The sequence below is a fragment of the Coregonus lavaretus genome (assembly GCF_964263955.1).
Source record: "Coregonus lavaretus genome assembly, chromosome: 14".
NCBI classification, from domain to species: Eukaryota; Metazoa; Chordata; class Actinopteri; order Salmoniformes; family Salmonidae; genus Coregonus; species Coregonus lavaretus.
In genome coordinates this window covers 14,088,957-14,112,875 of record NC_140001.1, presented here as the reverse complement: position 1 = coordinate 14,112,875, position 23,919 = coordinate 14,088,957, and the positions used below count along the sequence as shown (strand labels likewise).

Sequence of the window (23,919 nt, the reverse complement as noted above, 5' to 3'; positions counted from 1 at the left end):
AGGACTGGACATTATATCGAAGGGAAATTGTATAGGGTACAAATATGCTATAGGACTACATTTTTCTTAATCAGTTATTCCTCTTATTTTTTCACATTTGTTTTTTATTTACATCATTGTTTTTTTTTTCTATCTAGCGCTGATTTCCAATTAAGACTGGGCAAAGTGATGCATTTGTGTTGTGTATTGTAGGCTATAGCGACGCATCAAAAGCGCACCTGCGCCTCGATCATGACCAAACAATTTATTTTAGCTGACTAACAAAAAGTACCACACAAGTAGGCTACCATATGTCTCCGTACAATGTCAATTGTCAACAATATTGGATAGAGACTGAGTGGCTGCAGCTATAGTGTGGTTTATTGTTTTGAAACCATCCTTTCTCAAATTCAGGGTCGTTTATCCAGAAACTGCACAATCACAGTTATTAAAGGAAGTACTAGCCTAGGTCTAAATGCAATAGTGCGAACAGACTGCATATTTTTTTTGTCCATTCGGATGGTGTACTGTCTTCCACGGAAGTCAATTACAAATTGTTACATTGGCAGCAGCTGTCAAACCCTTGGGATCCTGCCCCTTGAGCAACAAGAGGCTAGGTTGAGGTAGGTAGGCCTATTGCGCATGACAGTCTGCTGGACAGCTCCAGAGAGGGAAATTTAAAAACGGTTTTTGGGAAACAAGTGCAGCACAGTGAAAACACAGTAGGCTACACGGGCTCGTCAACAACTACATTTTTCTGCAGATTATCCTAAACAGGTAAGACTTTACTTTTTTCGGTATTACAAGGATGAATGTCAGCAAATAGTTTTGAGACTTTCAGTGAGAGGGGATTATTTAAATTAAAAGACGTTTCGTTTTTAAGTCATTTTCAGTAAGAGTGGGAAACGCTGCCATATTTTGGGATTCCACAGCAAGTCGTTTTTAAAAAACGGCAAAATAAATAGAAAAGCAATCTTTTTTGTTTTCTATATTGTAAAACGTCAATGTTATATTTATTTGAAGCATAGGCCTACATATGTGAACTGAGAATACACCTGTAACTTGTGTATAAAAAAAATCACAAAAGTATTGTTTGTTGTCTATTTTAATTTGCAATTGTTATGTTTTTGCCATGATAGCGGATATGATTGTCATTAGCTTATATCAGTATTGTTATTAACTGGTCCTAATCAGATTCAGATTGTTTTTAGAGCACATTCATTGTAGCTTATATGATTAAGAAATATATATAATAAGCTTATTTTCCTCCATAAGTAGTCTGTTTGATGTGTTAATATTTTATTTATCTAAAGGTCAGTATAATAGCCTATATAATGAGTAGACAAAACAAGGAAACTAAAAGGAATTCAAATTGTTATGTCAGTTTTTAAAACAGAAATAGGTCTAGGCCTAAATTACATTAAGTATTGACGGCTAGATGTCTTATGCAGAAGCACTTTTTCCTTGTTGCAGCATTATCAAATATCCCAGGAAATGATAGAAAGTGGAATTACGTCCAGGATGTCAGGAATTCTAGAACATTTAGGTCATCATCCCTCTCCACAAGACTACAGGTAAGACTGGATTTGTGAATTGTAATGATATAAGGTTTTTGATCAATGTTGTATCTTTGTAAAGTTGGCTACACTTAACAAAAAATATGAAAATATGATTCAAAATGTTCAGATATTTGTATTTGTATTTATTATGGATCCCCATTAGCTGCTGCCAAGGCAGCAACTACTCTTCCTGGGGTCCAACACAATTAAGGCAGTTATACATTTTAAAAACATTACAATAATTCATAACATATTTCACAACATATTAAGTGTGTGCCCTCAGGCCTCTACTCTACTACCACATATCTATAACACAAAATCCATGTGTACATGTGTGTAAAGTGCGTATGTTATCGTGTGTTTGTGTGCATGTGTCTATGTTTGTGTTGCTTCACAGTCCCCGCTGTTCCATAAGGTGTATAAAGACAACTCCAAGATATGTTTTCCAAAATCTCCCTATACTGTATTTTTAATCCAACGGTAGACGGACAGCCCTTTCAGTGAAGGGAGGGGGTGTATGAAAAAGGGGAAGGAAAAAACAGAAAGAATAAATGATTTTGTCTGAATTGATCTGTCAGAAACCATCAGCTCTGTTTACACTCCCGCTGCCGGCACACAGTGAGACTGAGCCTCTTGGCCCGCTGGCTCCAAGGGGGAGATGGGGCTCTCCGGGTCACTAGCGAGGAGAAGTGGCTCTCAATTAGAAGGAGGTGGGAGTGGGGTCTGTGTAGTATTGAACCTCTGGGAAAGCTGGTGCGACTTGTGCTAGACGGGGGACACTATAGATGAACATGCCATGCCTCGTTGAACATGCTCTTTATTGTGGGTTAAGTGGGGGGTGTAAAGGGGAGGGGCATCCTAATTGCTGTACAAATATTTATGGTGATTGGCCTAGGCCTAGAGATGCATGAATAAGCATGAAGAATGTGTTCTCATGAGTTTTACATATAAAATATGTGTTATATAGGCTATGACTGTTTCCAATCGTGTTTAAATGTTTTGATCAAATCCCACTAATCGTTAAAGGGATGTTCATGTTCTACTCAAATACAACCTAACATGATTTTTGTACCTTGGTTGTAGTCAATTCCTCATTCATTTAGAAAATGTGCCCAACACACCATACAAACACCCAAATCCTATATTACAAATGTACCCTTTCTGAAGGTCGTGTCTGCATTAGATTTTTGAAAAGTTGCGTTATCATGTTATAGGCCTAATCCACTTGCAGATTTTGATTTGATGCAACACAATGACAACATTCAAAAGTGGTTTGAACCCCAATAAAGTTCAGACATGTCCTTCCGGAAAGGATACTACTGTAATATGAGTTGGATTGGTCTGTTTGTAAGGTGTTTTAGACATATTTCAGAATGTATGGGGCCCTATGTTAATACTGACAAAACACAATGACTATCAAATACCTAAGTAAAATAAACAAAATACATATCCCCAAAACTGTCTTGGTTATCCGACTACAGCCAAGGTAAGTGGCAAATCATGTTAGGTTGTATTGAGTTTAACATCCCTGAAGACCAAAATAGTAATCTTGTTGGTATATGCTTCCATTGGAACTAGTGCTCTCTAAAATGTGTTTTACCTATTTGGATTTAGCCTTAACTCAGGGTTGCTGCTGGTGAGGCAAATATTTTTAGTTTTTTGTGTGTGTGTGTGTTTTTAAGAGAGAGAGAGAGAGCGCGAGCGCGCGTGTGTGTGTGTGTGTGTGTGTGTGTGTGTGTGTGTGTGTGTGTGTGTGTGTGTGCGTGTAAGTAGGCACGTGTGCATGTGTCTTTTTTGGGGGGTATGAGGAGCTCATACTACAAATCTCAAGTAGAAATAGGTGTCTCTGGTGTTGTCTGTGGTGTTGTCTGTGGTGTTGTCTGTGGTGTATAGTTTCACAGGAGCATCTGTCACTCTGCTTTGAAAGGGACGGTTATTCACAAGCCTTTACTAGCACATGCAGTCAAGGTGTCCAAAACCTTGTGCCAAGGCAAAGCTCTGGGTGAAATTATGTAATTTATTCAGGTGACAGGCTGAGTGAGCAGTGTGGCCTGACCTCCAACAACCCCACCCTCCTCCCCCCAGGCCCCTAGGGCCCTGTCTACTGCCCTTCTGGGTGGAGGGAGGGGGGATAGTGTGAGGGGAGAGGGTGGAAAGGGACAGGGAAGCAGATGGCATCCTATTTGTCCCTCTTGTATGAGGGCTGTCATTCCAACAGATTAATGCAAGGGCTGGTAAAAAAAAAAAAAAAACGGCAGAGACAATCAAGGAAGGGTCTGGGGGGAAACAATAGAGCCACGTGCCACCGGACAGATTTGTCGTTTGGGACACAATAGGTGATCATTTTTCAATAGACAAGGCCAACTGTTGCAGAGCGACATGTGCCGCTCTCCCATATTTTCAAATGATCTCATGCGCTGTTTACTTATGATTCAGCCAATGGGTAGAGGGAGATTGTAGTCACCTGATGTAGGGGTGATTTTGTTTGCAGTTGGGATGGGGTGGGGAGCGGGGGATCCTACAGTGTCCAGACCCACAAAGTAACTGAATAGTGAGTGTTGTCATAGCGACCCCAATTACTGAAGTATTCTACAGTAAGTGTGTGCAGAGACGACTGGAGAGGATTCAAGAGGATTCTTCTCTTTTCTCCCCGCAGAGCCCTCCTGTATTAACATAAATAATGAGCAAAAGCTGATTGGCATCCCATGCCCTGATTAAGCAGAAATTAAGCAGTAAATCTTAACCAATATTGTACGCAGGTATGGGAATTAATTGTAGACAAGACTAAATCCTCATTAGGTGGTGGTTATGTTGCAAATCTAGTGATCACTTTTGTATTTTTTTATTTGTATTTCCCAAAACTCAGGAAGTAGATGAGACCATTAAAATTGTTGATGAGGAAGGTCACAAGCAAGTTACTGAAGAGGGATTAATAATGCTGAGAATGTTGGCTTTTTATCCATAATGTTACTATTACAGTAATTAGCTAATCAAAAAGCTGTCTATAATCTACTTGTGGTAAATCCCAGATAAGATAATACTCCTGGATTATGATTCATTTTCACTTCTCCCACTCCAATGTTGAATGTATTACTATAGGTTTAATGGAATAAATATCTGTTCAGTCTGTGTCCTGTATATTTGCCTTAGATATAACCAGACCTGGGTTCGAATACTATTTATAAAGCGGGTACTTACACATTTGTTTTGGGGTTTGAACTTTTTTTTATTTTTTTTATTGCTTCCATGGCAACAATGATTTCAACTAGTATTTGAACCCAGGTCTGGATATAACCTACAGTTGTATGCTAGGCTGTGTATCTGAGTGGTTGTGTTGCTTGTGTCCCGTCCCTGAAGACTTCTGACCACAGACCCCTCCCAGCTTCGAGAGGATCTCCCTGGGGAACTTCAGTCTCTGTCTTGGCTCACATCTGTAGACGTTCCCCGGCTGCAGCAGATGGCCGATGGTCATGGTGGTGGCGGAGGAGACTTCAACGGGCCTTCCCAGGGGCAGGGGGGCAACCTGCTGGAACAGCAGACAGGTGAGACACACACACGCACACACAGACACACACACACCAATTGGGGGAGGCTGCACCATTTCAAATCCACACACACGCTCTGATTGGATAGTTCAGGAGTGCTGCTGGGCTCTGATGTTGAGGAGGACAAATTGACCAAAGTTTTATTACAGTTGGAAACATAAATGCCAACCTGGCTAATGAGACTGGCAAGACCAATATAATTATTAAAGTACAGTATAAGGGGATACAGACCTGGGCCTATGCTGATACTTGATAGGGCCATGGGCCCTGTTTTAATGCTTTACAAATGCATCCTTCCTTCTTATCTTCCTTGAAGCCCAATCATATATCCGAATGGTTGGATTGTTGAAAGTAATAGCGTGGTAGCCTTGCTCAGCCCTATCCAATCACTTGTGCTTACCTCGAGGAAGTGAGGAAGGAAGGATGCATTTCTAAAGTATTGGAGATTGGAGACTGACCTGGATTTTGTACTGCTTCCTTCCTCACAGCTCAGCTGAACAACATGACCATGACAGGGGGACAGGGAGCCATGATCCACCTACAGAGCAACATGCAGCACAGCCCCCTGGGAATTAACGTCATCACCGCCCACAGCGGAAATGTAAGTTATGCATCCTGACATTAATTTTAAAAAAATCATTTATCCAAACTGTTTTATTAATCAATGTTTATACTCCCAGCTAAAGTAAATCATATAGTAAATATACTAAACTTGCCCTGGGTCTATTCCACAGATGTCTCCATTCTCCATGAATGGGCAGCCCTCCCCGGGGTACCAATGCCCTGCCTCTGTCTACCAACCTACAGCCCAACAAGTGTTCACTCTGACCCAGGCTAGCCAGCAGGTAACTACGTCATCACTACAACTGGGCTGTGGATACAGTTTGTGAATTAGACATTAATTGTTACATATAATTATATAGTATTGTTAGAGTATTTAGTGTTACTATCCAGTTATAAGAGCAAACAGTGTATAACTAAATGACAATGTAACAACCTATTAATATAGTATTGTTACTAGAGTAATTACAGCGTTACTACATGGGTATAATGTAGTGTTAGAGATTACTCTATTCGTTTCCGGCCTACTGCTGATTAAGGGTTTGATGTTTAGATGGCATTAATTAAAACAACAACAAAAAAATTATAAGGTGAAAATAATACACAATACAAATATTCTAGATTGTTCTCTCATTTTCTCTCAGTGTTCTCCTGCTGGGCTCTATAGCAATGTCTCCTTCAACAACCAGAGCCTGTTCACACAGCCGCGCTTGGCTCCACAAAACCAGGACCTACAGCCCAAGTCTTTCCCCAAGCCCATCTACTCCTACAGGTGAACTTACCCCTGGGCCAAGGGGCATTACAGTAGTATTGTATTACCTGGGTCATATTCATTAGGGCACACAACGGAAAATGACAAGTTCAGGTAGTTCCCTGTTTCAGTCCATTTTCTTCACTTTGGTGCCTAATAAACATGACCCTGGTCTAATTATCAACCGCATGTAATGCATTTACTTCCTAGATTTATAACTAAACGGTAATATTGTCTTGCTACTATGATCCATCCTCAGCTGTTTGATTGCTATGGCTCTGAAGAACAGCAAGACGGGCAGTCTCCCCGTCAGCGAGATCTACAGCTTTATGAAGGACCATTTCCCCTACTTTAAGGTAAGACTTGAGCAGATCCTCTAAGGGCTGGTTTCTCGGGCCCAGTTTAAGCCTAACCCTGGACTAAAAAGCATGCTCAATGAAGAATCACAATTGAAAATGCTTTTTAGTCCAGGACTGGGTCCAGAAAACTGGCCTAATATTCAATAGGGATTGGGGAAGCAGAGATATTGCATGGAAGTAAGCACTGTGTTTAGTGAGTCGTCTAAAGGTCTCCTTCCTCTCCTTGTGTTTGTTTTCCCTGAAGACAGCACCAGACGGATGGAAGAACTCAGTCCGGCACAACCTGTCTCTAAACAAGTGCTTTGAGAAGGTGGAGAACAAGATGAGCGGCTCCTCGCGTAAGGGCTGCCTCTGGGCCCTGAACCCGGCCAAGATCGACAAGATGGAGGAGGAGATGCAAAAGTGGAAGCGCAAGGACCTGCCAGCCATCCGTCGCAGCATGGCCAACCCAGGTGAGACCACAGGGCTGACTGAGGCCTATTCACACATAACCTGGGTCCTGTTCATTAGTCACAAAAGAAAAGAAAAGGGACTGAAACCGGGAGGAACAACCTGGACTCATTTTCCTTTTCCTTTGCTAAATGTTTTTAAAAATCCTTTGTGTGCTCTATTGAACACGGCCCATCAATGAAGGACACGACCCACCACTAATGAAGATGATTATTCCCCCATGTCAATGTGGCAACTGTCATGGCTACAGTACAGTTGGCTATGTTCCAATCGACACTAACATGCTACATTTCTGTGGGCTGCGATAAGCAGCATCACAGAGAAAGAATCTGCTAAGTTTGTTGTTTTAAATGGACAGTCATCAGTCTGTCATCAGTTGCTAAACTTCACTGTTTTTCTCTCTCTGTCAGATGAGTTGGACAAGCTGATAACGGACCGGCCAGAGAGCTGCAGACGAAAGCCCATGGACCCCGGGATGACCCGTCTCCCCAGCTGTCTGTCCGGCCTATCACTGCCTGTCCCGGGCCAGATGCAGCCCCAGCCCGTGGTCACCCTGTCCCTGCAGTGCCTGCCCATGCACCAGCACCACCAGCTTCATGCCCAGCTCCAGGCCCATGCCCAGGCCAGGCTGGCCCCGGTGTCCCCCGCCCAGACACCCCCACTCCACACCGTTCCTGACCTCTCACACAGCCCCCTCGCCACCGAGCATCCCGGCAAGCAGCCTCATGACTTCTACAGTCTCCATGGTGACGTCAACGCAGAGGTGGACGCATTGGACCCCAGCATCATGGACTTTGCTCTACAAGGTGGGTAGCTATTGTACCTAGTAACAACATGATATACTGTTTTAACAATCCGCAAACCAATGTTACTTTGCATGGCAGTTGGCCATTTTCTTGTCTCTTAGAAGCAGTGATGACCAGTGACGTGACAAAATTAGTTTATTCTGTCCTCAGGTAACCTGTGGGAGGAGATGAAAGACGACAGCTTTAATCTGGAGGCATTGGGCACCTTCAGTAACTCTCCCCTGCGTTTGTCTGACTGTGACCTGGGCACTATGACTGGCAGCCTCCCTCCTGTCTCCAGCGGAGGCAGCATGCCCTTCTCAGACCTGCAGGCGACGGGCCTGTTCACCTCATACGCCGCCCTGGATGCCCTCTCCTCCCAGTACATGGGCACACCAGGCAACAGCAAGCCCATCACTGCCCTGCTTTAATGAAATGAAAACATCCCAACCACAGAGTGGAAGTTAAAAGATAGAGCTGTGCTGATGCATCACCAACAGAATCAAAATAGCTTTTCTTTTTGCACAGTGGCTCTACTTGTCAATCCCACTCCTGGCACCAACCCCCCCCATTGGTATTCTCTGTCCACAATGACAGTGCAACTTGTGTTGCCGTCTCCAAGCCACTACTTCAGATGGGAGAAAGAGGTTCGTTTGGAGACTGATTTGATTTGATCAAAATCATTTTAAAACCACACACATATACTGTAAGCAAGAGGAGTAACCAATGGTGGCTAAGAGGAAAACTGAAATTGGGAGCAAATTGACTAAAATATACGGACATCTCTGGTGGAACTTTGCCAAGCAAAGACTCAAGAACTGTCCTGCCCTGTAGTACACCAACTACTAACTTACCATCTGCTAGTTATTGTACCATTGGCATTCCTGTGTTTGTAAGCCTTACCATGGTACTGTTAGTTCCCTGTTCTTTATCTGTTGTCTGTATCATGCTAGGAAGTATTACTGTAATGTTTTATTTATATTGGAGAAAGGGAGGAATTTATCAAACACTGTTTACTGTATATATTTGTATGTTTCAAATCCCTTCTATCTCCACGGAAAAGCTTTTGTTTCTTAAACAGTGTTTCCCCATACATTCCAAAACACCAATATCAAAATCTGTCATAACAGCATTTGTAGACCATTTTACAAAGTTCAGCTTTGGAAAATATGCTAAAATTAGTCAAATTCTGAATTCATAATATTAATTGAATTATTCACATGATTCTTTATGACTAAAGGATGTCAGGCTACATGTACTGTAAAATTACGCAAAAATAATAAAATCACACTGGGTAAATCAGTTTCAGTTTCTTGCTGAAAATATATTCATTACATTTATTTACTTTCCCTCTTATTAGGGTAATGTACAGTAAATAGCAGATATTTTACATATATTATTGACACAATTTGAAATGGATATCTGGTATTTTGTTGAAGGCAACAGCAGGAGAAAAGCTTGGGGTCTCTTGGTTACAATTTTGTCATTTATCCATTGTACCATTGTCTGCCCCTGTTCACCTGAGTTTAAGCAACAAATAGCATTATATAAAACACAATGAAAACATGTACAAGTATTCATATCACATACAACAAGTTATCATAAATCATGGTCTTCTTTAGTGTCCATTTCTTCCAAATGAGCACCGTACAAATACTATAGGTGGGAATTTATCTACTGGCATTTAGATTGTTCAGCCAGACTCTGGTATACACCATCAGTAACCAGGTCTCCATCCACCCGTTTTATGCCAGTAAAGTACATGTTGGATAAAACAGGTGATGACAGGCCTGATGGAAACCACACATTTGTAAGTAAACTTTACAAATGTCGACAAAACAAAATACGCTAGACAAGGTGGGTTCTTTTTGTGTCTGTAAAATGTATTATGCGAGAAATGGCGGTGGAAATGCCTTTATGCGAAAATATTAATATAATAACCATCATATCAAAGTAAACTTGGAGTCACGTGATGACCTGTTGTGTGATCCTCCCACTACGACTCAGGAAAGCATGCAGTTTATTAGGCTACAGATTAAATAAATTATTATGAATTTCACAGGGTGGTGAAAGTACACGGTGATGAGCTTGATGTTCCTTTCCAATAAATATCGAGGGTCTTATTCTGGTGACATGATGATTGATGCTTGGCTGCCGTTTGACAAATAAAAATGATCTCGCTCTTTTTGTCCATAATAATCTCATCATGTTGGCTATACCCGCACTGTATCTGCCAGCTGTTGGCTAGAGCGCATGTGCCAAGACCAGAATGGGCACATTCGCTATACAACGCAATTTGTTTTGTCACAAAACCATCAGTAGAGTTGAAAATACTATGGAAATCCATTTAACACTGTATTTTTTTTAATTCGGTAAATGGGAATTTAACAGCAAAAGTGATTTTTTTTGTGCACACCTCATCACACACAGCCTTCTATCCGCAACAAGTCAATTTGATGGTAACACATCTCTGGTGGGAAAATGCACATATTGTTTTCATGCGCATTTTAGAATATTCACATGAAAACCTGTTGCCAATTGGATGGAAACCTAGCAATTGACAACAAAAAAATACAAATGAAATGACTCAGGAAAAACACAGGTGTATTTCTAATTCTGTCAAACACCGATAATACAATGAATGAAATTCAAGGGCACAAGAATAAACACTGGTGGTAAGTAAAAAAAAAGCTATTACTTGACTTTCAAATTGTACACGATTAGTCTTTTAAGGACTATACTGACATAAAAACTCATCTTTGGTTTAATTAGGGAAAGAAAACAGAAAATTCCCTGTCGTACAGGCTGCCATACATTCAAAGGTTAGCAATGAGAATCTTTATTAGAATACTGACAAAAAGGCCCATGGACCAATCTATTCAATTAAAGTTTTAAGATGTTACATTTTTCAAACATATGGGTTTTCCCATCCTATTGATAATGTGAATTTGAAATGCTAACGAGTAGTGCTGGTTCCCTCTGATCACAGCAATGTCAACAGCTACATGAAACCAGACCGTTCTTTAGCCTGCCTGTAGTGTCAGGTCGGTGGGGTTTGTAACTTTGATAATTTTGGAATAGGCAAGCTCAATCAAGCTCAGATACAGTATTTGAAATGATCTGAGATATTTGAACCCAGGCCTGCATGGAACATCCTAAGCACAGCATATAGTACATGTGCAATATACAGTGGCGGCTCCTGAAAAAATTCTCAGGGGGGGCAATTTTTCTGATGATTTAGGTGACCTACACACATTTTAAAAAAGATATGTCCAGCAACAACATGAAGACAGGGGCAGCATATAAGTCAATACCAGAAGCATTTATTGACTGATCTCAAAAGTGTTGGCTTACCAGGGTTGGTGGAGCCCTCAGTTTCATCTTTGCCTCGCAAAGCTAACTCAAACACTCCGCAAAACTTCACACACTGGATTAGCCGGCTGAGGATGTGGCGGTTCTTGCTAATGTCGTAGTAAATATATTTGTTATAGTGAATATGGAATATGATATGTTGAGTAAAATGTTGTGCTAAGATCTATTTAGGTCAGGAGCTGGTTATAAGTTCTGTTCCTATCCAATAACAATGGACAAAAGGGTCCTATCTTGTCAGCCTTGTCAGTTTCAGTTCTCCAGTAAACTTGTGATTATCAACACTAACCTCATCGTTGTGGCGGCGGACAGCTAGCCTGTATCCCTCATCCAGTTGAGTGGGAATGTTCACTCTCCCCAAAGCAGACAATCTCAAACAGCTATCCATGTGGGTCTTTGACAGCTCATGTTTCTTAATCTTTCCTGAAAGATGGTGCATGTCCGTTACACACCAGTCGCTGTCCAAGCGGTGCTGTCTGCCGTGCCGCCTTCAGGGTGAAAGAGTAAGCAGGGGGTAGCAGAAGACTGCATTAGCTACATCGCAGCCTGCTAGCCAGGTTTTTCGTTCGTACCAATTTTTGGAAAATCCTCGGGTGTAGGACTTCCCCCCTTTAGTAGAAACCTGTTGAATTATTAAATTTGGTCTGGGAGGTCCTAATTGTTTCGTTGCCAATTTATCTTCATTTGTTCGCCGACAAAAAGGAACTTCTTTCAAAGACACAATCGAGTTGCACTGAAGCCTAGCCATTTTGACAGTAATAGTGAATTGATTGACGCTGCTACCCGCTCTTTTCTTAGTTACGTTCATGGTTATGTTACGTATGACGAAAGCGCGTAAGTGCAAGCCCTCAGAAACCCATAGAGATTGTATTGAAAGCTCTGATATTTGAAAAAAATAGATTTTACATGGGAGTCTATGACAGACTTCTGGGCGATTTTCAACCTGACTGAAATCGCCCCAAAAGGGGGGGGGGCCATTTGAAGCACGACTTTAGCCTGATTGGACATTTAGTGGCACTGTGGCAGATCAGACGTCTAGATTACAACACTGATAACTACTGTTGCCGTGATATAATTGATTAGAAAAAAAATCCCTTCCTTTTCCCGTTTGGCAGTGCGTCGCCCATATCGCCCTATTGAACACACCGCCCCTGGCAATATATAGTGGCAGGGTGAATCTCTGCTGTGCCTGGTTACAGTGTGTGTGTGTAGCACTAACTAGCCCTAACCCTGAGAAAAAGCTTTAGTCTTCTTAGCTTTATTATCTCACCTGATTACAATAGAAGGTAGGAGGCACCGGAACAGATACTGGCCTTGGGGTCCAAACTCCACAGGTCTACTTCTCTAGTCTCTCTCCTATGCTACAACTACAGGGATTTCCTGCGTATGGCGTCGGGCAGCTCAGCTCAGACCTGGAGTTTAACTGGGGACCGTGCCGTCCATCGTGGCCAGCAGGTGGGAAATCTTGGCCCTCTGGGACGGAGTGATGGTCTGGCTCATGTGGATGATGCAGTCCATGGTCACCTCAGGGTTGGCCTGCACCAGGCTAGAATAACAGACACAGAATACACAATAGGATTACTGGTAGTTGCCAGCATATGCACACAGTACATTCAAGTGTGTGTGTGTGTGTGTGTGTGTGTGTGTGTGTGTGTGTGTGTGTGTGTGTGTACCTGCAGATGTGTTTTAAGGCGTGGTCCCTCTTCAGGTACTTGATGTTCTCTCTGATGGCCGATCGTGTGCCGTCCTCTTTGGTCAAATGTTTCTCCAGCCACTCCACCACAGCTTTATTGTGGTCCCAAAGGTACGCCTGGAAATGTGGCACAGAACCTCACTCTAAAACACTTCTACACACAATGGATTGAAGTGAAATAGATTGTATCTCCCACGCAGTAACCCAACATCTTAAACATTGGACCAAAAATAACTCCTTATGTTCAGAGGGTGACAATTGGGATTACATGTTTCAGACAGGGCTGCTACACTACAATAGCATAACACCACTTGTATCACATGAACAGAGACATTACGTTGTGACATCCATACCTGGACCGTGCCCTCTGTCTCCACAAACCAGCGGCGCAGCATGGACTGGATGTGGCCGTCACTCAGCTCCCGGTTAGCCTGCAGGACTTCACACTTCACCACGCCCTCCAGCAGGAGGCGCCGCAGACGCCAGTAGAAGAAGCTCCGCACGTTCTTCCAGTCCAGGACGTCCTGCATGCGACCACCGGGTTACATAGACCAGAACTGGTTTACATACACCACCACCGGGTTACACAGACCACCACCGGGTTACACAGACCACCACCAGGTTACGTAGACCACCACCGGGTTACATACACCACCACCGGGTTACATACACCACCACCGGGTTACATACACCACCACCGGGTTACATACACCACCACCGGGTTACATACACCACCACCGGGTTACATAGACAATAGAGTGAGAGGGAGGGACACTATTGCCCCTGTCCCATTGCAGGTACAGAGAATAGGACCGGGCATCACACATCTCCTGCCAGCCCTTGTGCTCCCTTTGTATTCTCCTTCAACTTTATTTTGCTTTGCAGTGTTGGCTCTGGCACCTTCCCTTGTTTCATTGACTATCATAACATAGAGTGTTGTTGCAAAACACTGGGAGGAAAGTTGTTTCTTACCGTGATGGCACCCTTCTCCTGCATCCTCCCGGGAGTGTCGTGGAGGTCCACAAACTGCACTGCCACCTGGTGGTAAATGGGCAGTAGGAACTCCTCTCTGGCACTCAGCTTAGCCTCCAGGTCCCGCCGCTGTTTGTCCGTCAGCTCCGGTGTACCTGGCCAGTCAAGAGGATTTATCAGCCAGTGTCTCCAATGGAAAGCGGAACATTTGTGTTTCTTATTGGACAATCCAGGTAGTCTTGTCCTGTTTCAGTCTGTTTCTTTTCGTTTGGTGCCTAATGACCCAGCTGTTTTTCCGAAGGGTTGACGAACCCCTTTGACTCTAGACATGGCAAAACTTCAACAATTGTTAAAATGCTAAAGAAAATAAAACATTATGCCTATTGTACATATTATGGGTGGAACTACAGGTACTGTTGTAAGAGTTTACCAAGCTGTTTACCAAGCTGTTCAGCCAGAACGGCGTAGACTGAGTCGATTCGGCGCATGGTCTTCAACAAGTCTTTCCTACGATACTTGATCTCAACAGTGCCCTCTGCTTCGAGCACACCACCCCTGGACAGAGAGTGGGAGAGGTGGAGAGAGAGAGAGAGAGAGAGAGAGAGGGGAGAAGAGAGGGAGAGAAGAGGAGAGGGAAGATAAGAAGGGGCGGGTAGAGAAGAGCGGAAGGAAGAGAGAGAGAGAGAGAGAGAGAGAGAGGGTAAGAGAGCAGCTCATTCACATTGCTGGGAAGCTTCTCTCCTGTGTAAATGTAAAAAGGCCCACCTGCTCTCCCTGTCTGCGTAGAGCTCCATGCACAGAGGGTTGATGGTGGGGTCGATCACCACCCAGGATCCCCCTCTCAGCTCGGCGTGCGGCGGGATGTAGATCAAAACGGGCTGGTGAAACTCACGCAGGCCATCCACAATGTAGGCACCGAACTTCAGCACCTGGTCATACATGTCTGAGAGAGATAGAGAAACGGACGTGCAGTTGTGGTTTTATTTGATTCTATAAATGTTGGGGTGTTTCAGTGGCAGTGAGTGTTCCAGTCAGTACCAGACCTGGGTTCAAATACTTTTTGAAATGTTTTAATATTTTGAGCGTTTGCTTTAATCTGCCAGATGGGCATTCCTTGCACTTCTTTAGACTTTTCTATTGGTCCCCTTGCAACAGGCAAGCTCAATCAAGCACAGATACAGTATGTGAAATTATTTTATATAGTATTTGAACCCAGGTCGGCCAGTCCGTACCCTTCATTCCCCCGGAGAAGCCTCTCCAGTTAGCGAACACCATCAGAGGCAGCCGCTCGCGGTTGAAGTCACGGATGGCCTGTGCCGTCTTGAAGGCTGAGTCCGGGAACCACACCTGGCCAGCCTGTTGCACCAGCTGAGAGAGACACACAAAGAGGGATGTTACACTCTGCTGCAGCTGTCGTATGAGTCTGTGTTACCTTGTCAGATCATGTTTCCCTTTTCTAAATGATCAAAGGCATCAAAACTTTATTAATGATGGCTTACTAACAGGTCGCCTTGGCATATGACACAAGCAGGTTCATTACATAATCATTAAAGCACACAACATACACTGAGTGCACAAAAACATTAGAGGGTTGTGCGGACAGTACATCACTGGGTCCGAGCTCCCTGCCATCCAGGACCTCTATATCAGAGCTCCCTGCCATCCAGGACCTCTATATCAGAGCTCCCTGCCATCCAGGACCTCTATATCAGGCGGTTTGAAAAGAAGGCCCGGAAAATCATCAAAGACTCCAACCACCCAAGCCATAGACTATTTTCTCTGCTGCCGCACGACAAGCGATACCAGTGTATCAAGTCTGGCACCAACAGGCTCTTGAACAGCTTCTATCCCCAAGCAATACGACTGATAAATAGCTAACAAAATAGCATGGACTATCTGAGTTTACCTTGTATCTTTATTGACCTTTTATTTCAAATTTTTGCAGTCTCTATGCACACACACACACAGTCACTCCATCATTTTCTCACTCAAACATCATATGCACATACATTTATACTGACTCTAAACACTCGCACACCCACTCACATACAAGCTGCTGCTACTCTGTTTATCTTATAGCCTGTTGCCTAGTCCTCTTACCTCTATACATTTCTACCACCATCACTCCAGTATCCCTGCACATTGTAAATATGGTATTGGAACTGACTTTTTAAATATTTCCTGTATATAGTATGCTTACTTTATTGTGTATTTCATATTACCTGTTCTTATTTCTCATGTGTTTTTTTGTAGTAATACATTGTTATTAATTATTGCATTGTTGGGTTTTGAGTTAGCAAGAAAGGCATTTCACTGTACTTGTGCATGTGACATTAAACTTGAACACCTTCCTAATATTGAGTTGCACCCCATTTTGCCCTCAGAACAGCCTCAATTCGTCAGGGCATGGACTACAAGGTGTCGAAAGCGTTCCACACGGATGCTGGCCCATGTTGACTCCAATGCTTCCCACAGTTGTGTCAAGTTGGCTGGGTGTCCTTTGGGTGGTGGACCATTCTTGATATACACAGGAAACTGTTGAGCATTAAAAACCCAGCAGCGGTGCAGTTCTTGATACACTCAAACCGGTGCGCCTGGCACCTATTACCATACCCCGTTCAAAGGCACTTAAATATTTTGTCTTGCCCATTCACCCTCTGAATTTCACACATACACAATCCATGTCTCAATTGTCTCAAGGCTTAAAAATCCTTCTTTAACCTGTCTCCTCCCCTTCATCTACACTGATTGAAGTGGATTTAACAGGTGACATCAATAAGGAATCATAGCGTTCACCTGGATTCACCTGGTCGGTCTATGTCATGGAAAGAGCAGTTGTTCCTAATGTTTTGTACACTCAGTGTACAATGTGGACACTAAGCCACTCACTCTGGCCTCAGAGTCCAAGTTGGCTGGATCGGCCGGGATAGCCACCTCAACGGTGCGTGTTTCCACAGCGATGACACCAATAGGAATCCCTCCTAACCTGTGGTGTTTTTTGTTACAAGTTAGTTGGCAATCTGCATTCCGAGCGCTAACATTTCAGTGATTCCATATCCTGCAGGTATTATGCTTTACATATTGTAAAGATGTATGGGCCTTTATAATGTCATATAATAACACTTCAAATGTTATGTCTCTCTCTCTCTATGTATCAAAAGCTTTCAACTGACTCAAAATGGCTGGTATTTAGTAAGGATTATTATGAGATTATTATAAGAAAAGTCTTAAAATGCTTTATAACTGCATCATAATGCATTGTACCTGCAGACTTTAAGTAACGTTTTACCCATACGTCTTCTGTAAGCATTTCTATCACAGAATTAATTATACGATTACAAGTTGCTATTGTGTGTATGTGTGTACAGTACACTCACCTGGCTCTGCCTACCACTACTGTCTGGGCCCAAGACCCCATTACCTCCATGAAGGAGCCATGGTCACAGAATCCACTCTGCCAGGCTCCTTTTACAGCTAAACAGCACAAACAGAGTTTATTTAGTCTTCCACATTAATATGTAAATTGTATTTAATTTTTTTAATGCACTTTAAATACAGTTTTGGTTTTGGTTCGATTCAAAACACAGTACACTACACCGTGGATTCAAAATGATAAGGACATATCCATGTCTGTCAACTCAGGGGGAAATAGAATCTGGGCAGAGTTAAGAGGGTTATGTATGTATGCTGCAGAGTGTGTGTCTCACTGGGGTGGGGCCTCCCGGCCAGTAGCCAGCGGGGGTCATAGGGAGCCTTGGTGGGGGTGAACTCAATCTCCCTCTCCACTGGGTCCTTGGGTGGGATCACCGGCACCGGAGAGTGCTTGTTCTGAAACCAGAGTAGAACAATGTTCTGAGATCTTCTATCTGGGGGTTGGTCGGCCGAGTTCGACCTCTTATGGGACATCTTTAGCCTGGTCCCAGATCTGTTTGTGCTGTCTTGCCAACTTGGCATCTCAGAGTAGAAGTGCTGATCTAGGGGGACCTGATCCTAGATCAGCCCTACTATGAGAAGCTTTATGAATATGGGCTCAAATCTGGGACCAGGCTAGGATGTTCTTTCTCTTCTTCAAATGTACCTTTGGCATAAAGGAGAGCCACTGGAGGATGGTGAAAACGCCCTCAAAGTCGTCGGGCACTGTGCTGTGTGTCACCCCGTTGTTGTGCATGATCTGGACGCCTCCCAGCTGGTTGTTGGAGGTGTACACCTCTCGGCCCAGGACCTGCAATGAAAACAGCTCCACTGTCAATGACACTGAAAATACCCCACATATCCAGTGGATTACATTCATCTGGTTCAGATGCTACGCAACAGTCCCAAGTGGTTGAAAAGCAGAAAACATGAATGGTTATTTAAAATAGTTTCACTATTTATGAAATATGAGACTCCTTAAAGGGGTATTTTAGTTAAAAACAGTCTTTTGACATATTCCTCGTCAGTCCACCGCTGATATGGTCTCAAAAGACCATTATACCATTGTATTATCCTAATAGCGGACCTGTGTTTAGTTCTTGGAAAAGTCTCACAGAGTGTCAAAAGCATGATGAATCCAAGCAGACGGGACAGAGGCATACCTTGTTGAGGGCTCCAGCCCCAGTCAGGATGATGTGGGAGTTTTCCACCTGGATGACCCTCTGCCCCAGACGCACCAGATAGGCCCCGATCCCAATGGCACGGCACGTCACCTGCAGTAACCAGGACATAACATGGCTTTAACATAAGCAATGAGGCATGGTAGGCCTAACCACCTGGGGTACCTAACCCCAGACGAAGAGACGTGTGTGTGTGTGTGTGTGCGATGTGTGTGCGTGCGTGTCTGTGTGTGTGTTGTGGTGATGTGACGTCTCCTCCTGACCATGCTGATGGTGATGATCTCGTCGTAGGCCTGGGACGTCTCCCCGGCGATGGTGCCTGATCCTCTAAGGTTCTCTACCCCCAGTCCCTCCTCGGTCCCTATGATATCAGTGATGATGTACCTGGAGTCCAGCCAATGGGATGGGCGAGTGAGAGAGAGTGAGTCAGCAAATCTCTGGGATAACAAACTGTGTTTGTTGGCTGTGCTATTTGATAAAGGGGTGAATAGCCCCATGTGAAGGGTATGTGTGTTCTACCTGGACTCCCCGTCCTCCTCCACATGGTGGCAGTGGACAGCGTTGGTGGAGCTGATGCGGGTGTAGTCCTGGGGCGTCAGGTACAGATACTTGAAACCCTACAGGTGGAGAAAACAAAACAAACAGTCATCACTCCCAAGGAAGAGGGCTCACACAGTGACAGAGACAGGGCATGTCTGTGTAGAGGGTGATAGTGGTTACAACATGATTACACCTTGCCATTATGCCCCACCGTGAATCTCAATAGCACCACCACTGCTCTGATCACAATTCTGTTTGTCCAACCTACTGTAGCAGACCATGCCACCAGCACATTCTAACAAACAGTTGTGCTAGGTGTAGGTTTACCAGAGATGCCATGCAGAGGGAAGGAATACAGGTAAGTCAGAATCTTATTTGTTTTGGATTACCATGGCCTCTGCTGCAGCAAATGAATTACATTTTGAATGAGTATTTCCAGCGAGTGTATTTTCTTTCCCCTTTTCCAGCATGGTATGCCCTTAAAAGTCTCAACCCTGCACCCAAATACCTTTTTACAATGACTATTGAGTTGAGCACGTCAATACTTAAATGGTCTGGCATAGAGTCTACTGGTAAGTAGTGCCCGGTGATAAGTCACCTTATAAGGGTCCTGGGGGTCGATCCAGGCCACCTGGAACATATGTCGTATCTCCTCGGCCAGGCCAATGCGCGCCCCGCTGTTGGCTGAGATGTAGATGCGTGGAATGCCCTCGTCCCGGGCCAGCTCCGAAGCCCGCAGGAAAAGCTGGTCCTCCTGGGGCCCGAACGAGCCAATCATGTAGGTGATGTCATTGCAGATGACGATGATGTCACGGCCCTCAGGATACTCCGCCGTCTTCATCCTCATCCGGAAGACTACCATTCCCACCTGGGAGGGAGAGCGGGGAGAGAGAGTGAAGAAGGGTATATGCAATTGCCATGAGGTTTTAGGACAACATAGGGGATTTAAAAGAAATAGGGTCCTGCTGTTCTCTGTTTTAGTTCCTTCCAATCCACGTGAGCATGCCATGTGTTCTACCTGGTTATCTCCAGGCAGGCGGTTCATCTGCACCAGTCGGTCCTGGGAGTCCAGCACCAGCTCAGTGCACATCAGCATGTCTTTAGGGTAACTGTCCCCTGGACCCCACAGCTTAAAGAGGGCCTATGAGACACAAAAGGTAAAACGTGGGTTAAAAAGAAATACAGCCCGCACAGTTTAAACAGAGGAAGGATCAAGTGTCAAAACGTTTTTACAGTGAGAGGGAGAGAGAGAAAAAGAGAGAGAGAGAAAGAGTGAGAAAGCGAGAGAGAAAGAGAGCGAGAGAGGCACCCCACCTGTCGGAACATCTCAGGGAAGTCGTAGACGTAGGTGGTGCCCAGGGTCTGGGCCTGGAAGCGTTTGGACTGCAGCAGGTCCTTGGTGACATAGGGATGGTTGATGAGCATGCCATGTAAAGGGCCCTGCTTGTCGTCGTATGACTGGAACATGATCTAGAGATCAGAACGGCGATGGAGGTCAGAGGTCAGCAGCAGCTGATTGCATTGAATTGATAGAGAAACTTAAATAGAAAGTGCTTATCAATGATTTGTGAAGCATCTAGTCTTTATGAAGTCTTTATGAATGCCCTATGAAACCTTTATTAATTGTAGAATCTTTACTCCTGCACTGCTTATTCAACATCATTTATCTTGCTGTGCAGTGTGTACCAATCTGTGCACACTGGCTGTGAGTGGCAATTTCCTGTACTCCAGTAAGCCAGTGAGCTGATCCTGTTTATAGTGCTCTTCCTGATATACCTACCTGTCCTGTTGTGGGGTCTGTGACTTCCTTATATAGGCTGATGTCCAGATTGTAGCCCGACTCGTTGGTGAGGAACAGGTGGATGGGGATGGCGGTCCCGGTGGGCGTCAGCCGAATGTTGATCTTCAACTCGGCCTGGAGCACCCGGAGCTTCCACAGCCTACAGCCGTAACGCATCACCATGGCGCGCACTGACTCCTCAATCTAAAAGGGGGAAGGGGGTGAGAGAGGACACAGAGAGGCAACACATACTGTATGGTTCATATACACATTATGTCAAATCAAATCAATTTACTACACAACAAACATAAGAGGATAAAAAACAAAAGAATAACAATAAAAACTGAAAGACTAAAAAGCACCCTAAGGAAAAGCAAAGCTAAAAAGGTGTGTTTTAAGATCTCTTTTAAATATGTCCACAGTTTCGGCCCCCATCAGGTTCTCTGGCTGGGGGCATAGTAACTAAAGGCTGCCTCTCCATGCCTCTTGGTCCTAGGCTTTGGGATAGTTAAAAGGCCAGTGCCACAGGACCTGAGGGACCTACTGGGTACATAACTCAAAAGCATGTCTGATATGTATTGGGGTGCATAATCGTGGATTGATTTAAAAACCAATAGAACCGGTGTAATTTGTGCTCTCAGTCTGGTCTTGGTCAGTACCTGTGCTGCAACAGTCTGTACAGTCTGCAGTTGACCAATGGCTTTCTTGGGTAGACTAGACAGGAGAGCATTACATTAGTCAAATCTGCTTGTAATAAAAGCATGGATGAGTCTCTCTGTATCAGCCTGAGATAGAAACGGCCGCACCTTGGCAATGTTCCTCAGGTGGTAAAAAGCTATTTTGGTCACATTCCTAATGTGTGATTCGAAATTGAGTTCAGAACCTAAAATGACACCTAGGTTTTTGGACCTGGTGTTTTATCTTTATTGCCTGTGAATTAAAATGTGGGGCCAGATTCTCTCTTTGTGCTTTGGCTCCAATAATAAGTACATCAGTATTGTCTTAATTTAGCTGGAGGAAGTTGTGAGCCATCCAAGTATCTAAATCATTAATACAGTATAATAATTTAACTGTCGAGCTAAAATCCTCTGGTGGCACAGAAATGTAAAGCTGTGTATCTGTCACGCCCTGGCTCTGGGGACTCTTATATGTTGAGCCAGGGTGTGTAGGGTCTATGTTTTGTGTTCTATGTTCAGTTTCTAGTTCATGTGTTTTCTATGTTGGCCGGGGTGGTTCTCAATCAGAGGCAACGAGAATCAGCTGTTGCTTATTGTCTCTGATTGGGAACCATACTTAGGCAGCCTGTTGTGCACTTGTGTTTTGTGGGATCTTGTTCCGTGTTGGTTTGTGTTGTTAACCGAGGACTTCACGTTTCGTTTGGTTGTTTTGTATTTTGTATCGTGTTGCCAGTACACTATTAAAAAGATGTACGCATATCACGCTGCGCCTTGGTCCAATCATTATGACGATCGTGACAGTATCGTCTGCGTAGCAGTGAAAATCAATCCCTTTCCACTAGATGTTGGAACATTGCTGCGGGGACTTGCTTCCCTTCAGCCACAAGAGCATTAGTGAGGTCGGGCGATTAGGCCTGGCTCGCAGTCGGCGTTCCAATTCATCCCAAAGGTGTTCGATGGGGTTGAGGTCAGGGCTCTGTGCAGGCCAGTCAAGTTCATCCACACCGATCTCAACAAACCATTTCAGTATGGACCTCACTTTGTGCATGGGGGCATTGTCATGCTGAAACAGGAAAGGGCCTTTCCCAAACTGTTGCCACAAAGTTGGAAGCACTGAATCGTATAGAATGTCATAGTAGGCTGTAGCGTTAAGATTTCCCTTCACTGGAACTAAGGGGCCTAGCCCGAACCATGAAAAACAGCCCCAGACCATTATTCCTCTTCCACCAAACTTTACAGTTGACACTATGCATTGGGACAGATAGCGTTCTCCTGGCATCCGCCAAACCCAGATTCGTCCGTCAGACTGCCAGATGGTGAAGCGTGATTCATCACTCCAGAGAACGCATTTCCACTGCTCCAGAATCCAATGGCGGCGAGCTTTACACCACTCCAGCCGACGCTTGGCATTGTGCATGGTGATCTTAGGCTTGTGTGCGGTTGCTCGGCCATGGAAACCCATTTCATGAAGCTCCCGACGAACAGTTCTTGTGCTGACGTTGCTTCCAGAGGCAGTTTGGAACTCGGGAGTGAGTGTTGCAACCAAGGACAGGCGATTTTTACACTACGCACTTCAGCACTCTGCGGTCCCGTTCTGTGAGCTTGTGTGGCCTACCACTTCGCGGCTGAGCCGTTGTTGCTCCTAGACGTTTCTACTTCACAATAACAGCACTTACAGTTGACCGGGGCAGCTCTAGCAAGGCAGAAATTTGACAAACGGACTTGTTGGAAAGGTAGCATCCTATGACGGTGCCACGTTGAAAGTCAATGAGCTCTTCAGTAAGGCCATTCTACTGCCAATGTTTGTCTATGGAGATTGCATGGTTGTGTGCTCGATGTTATACACGTCAGCAACGGGTGTGGCTGAAATAGCCGATCTCCACTCATTTGAAGGGGTGTCCACATACTTCTGTATACAGTTGAAGTCTGAAGTTTACATACACTTAGGTTGGAGTCATTATAACTCGTTTTTCAACCACTCCACAAATTTCTTGTTAACAAACTATAGTTTTGGCAAGTCGGTGCATGACACAAGTAAATTTTCCAACAACTGTTTACAGACAGATTATTTCACTTATAATTCACTGTATCACAATTCCAGTGGGTCAGAAGTTTCCATACACTAAGTTGTCTGTGCCTTTAAACAGCTTGGAAAATTCCAGAAAATGATGTCATGGCTTTAGAAACTTCTGATAGGCTCATTGACATCATTTGAGTCAATTGGAGGTGTACCTGTGGATGTATTTCAAGGCCTACCTTCAAACTCAGTGTCTCTTTGCTTGACATCATGGGAAAATCAAAAGAAAT

General features: G+C 44.1%; 2 protein-coding genes across 2 annotated transcripts in view; one reads left to right on the top strand and one right to left on the bottom strand.

The window, feature by feature from the left end:
• Positions 1–724: 724 nt before the first annotated feature.
• Positions 725–8,427, top strand: foxn4 (forkhead box N4). The gene is made up of 10 exons (XM_084176894.1): positions 725–756; positions 1,453–1,553; positions 4,896–5,080; positions 5,572–5,684; positions 5,818–5,928; positions 6,289–6,416; positions 6,655–6,751; positions 6,999–7,206; positions 7,615–8,010; positions 8,161–8,427. The coding sequence occupies exons 2-10, from the start codon at positions 1,474–1,476 to the stop codon at positions 8,418–8,420; spliced, it is 1,578 nt and encodes a 525-aa protein (XP_084033020.1). The 5' UTR covers positions 725–756; positions 1,453–1,473; the 3' UTR covers positions 8,421–8,427.
• Positions 8,428–12,450: 4,023 nt separating this feature from the next.
• The window catches only part of LOC311141524 (acetyl-CoA carboxylase-like), a 93,806-nt gene continuing 82,337 nt past the window's right edge, over positions 12,451–23,919 (bottom strand). Inside the window, exons 37-54 of the mRNA XM_084176879.1 lie at positions 20,936–21,139; positions 20,470–20,625; positions 20,174–20,296; positions 19,754–20,023; positions 19,135–19,232; positions 18,879–18,999; positions 18,598–18,708; positions 18,102–18,245; positions 17,731–17,851; positions 17,401–17,497; positions 16,913–17,009; positions 15,256–15,391; positions 14,789–14,966; positions 14,466–14,578; positions 14,024–14,178; positions 13,405–13,575; positions 13,032–13,168; positions 12,451–12,904 (exon numbers count right to left, since the gene is read on the bottom strand). Coding sequence (XP_084033005.1) covers positions 12,778–12,904; positions 13,032–13,168; positions 13,405–13,575; positions 14,024–14,178; positions 14,466–14,578; positions 14,789–14,966; positions 15,256–15,391; positions 16,913–17,009; positions 17,401–17,497; positions 17,731–17,851; positions 18,102–18,245; positions 18,598–18,708; positions 18,879–18,999; positions 19,135–19,232; positions 19,754–20,023; positions 20,174–20,296; positions 20,470–20,625; positions 20,936–21,139 — 2,559 coding nt within the window. The 3' untranslated portion in view covers positions 12,451–12,777. The remainder of the gene's footprint in view (positions 12,905–13,031; positions 13,169–13,404; positions 13,576–14,023; positions 14,179–14,465; positions 14,579–14,788; positions 14,967–15,255; positions 15,392–16,912; positions 17,010–17,400; positions 17,498–17,730; positions 17,852–18,101; positions 18,246–18,597; positions 18,709–18,878; positions 19,000–19,134; positions 19,233–19,753; positions 20,024–20,173; positions 20,297–20,469; positions 20,626–20,935; positions 21,140–23,919) is intronic.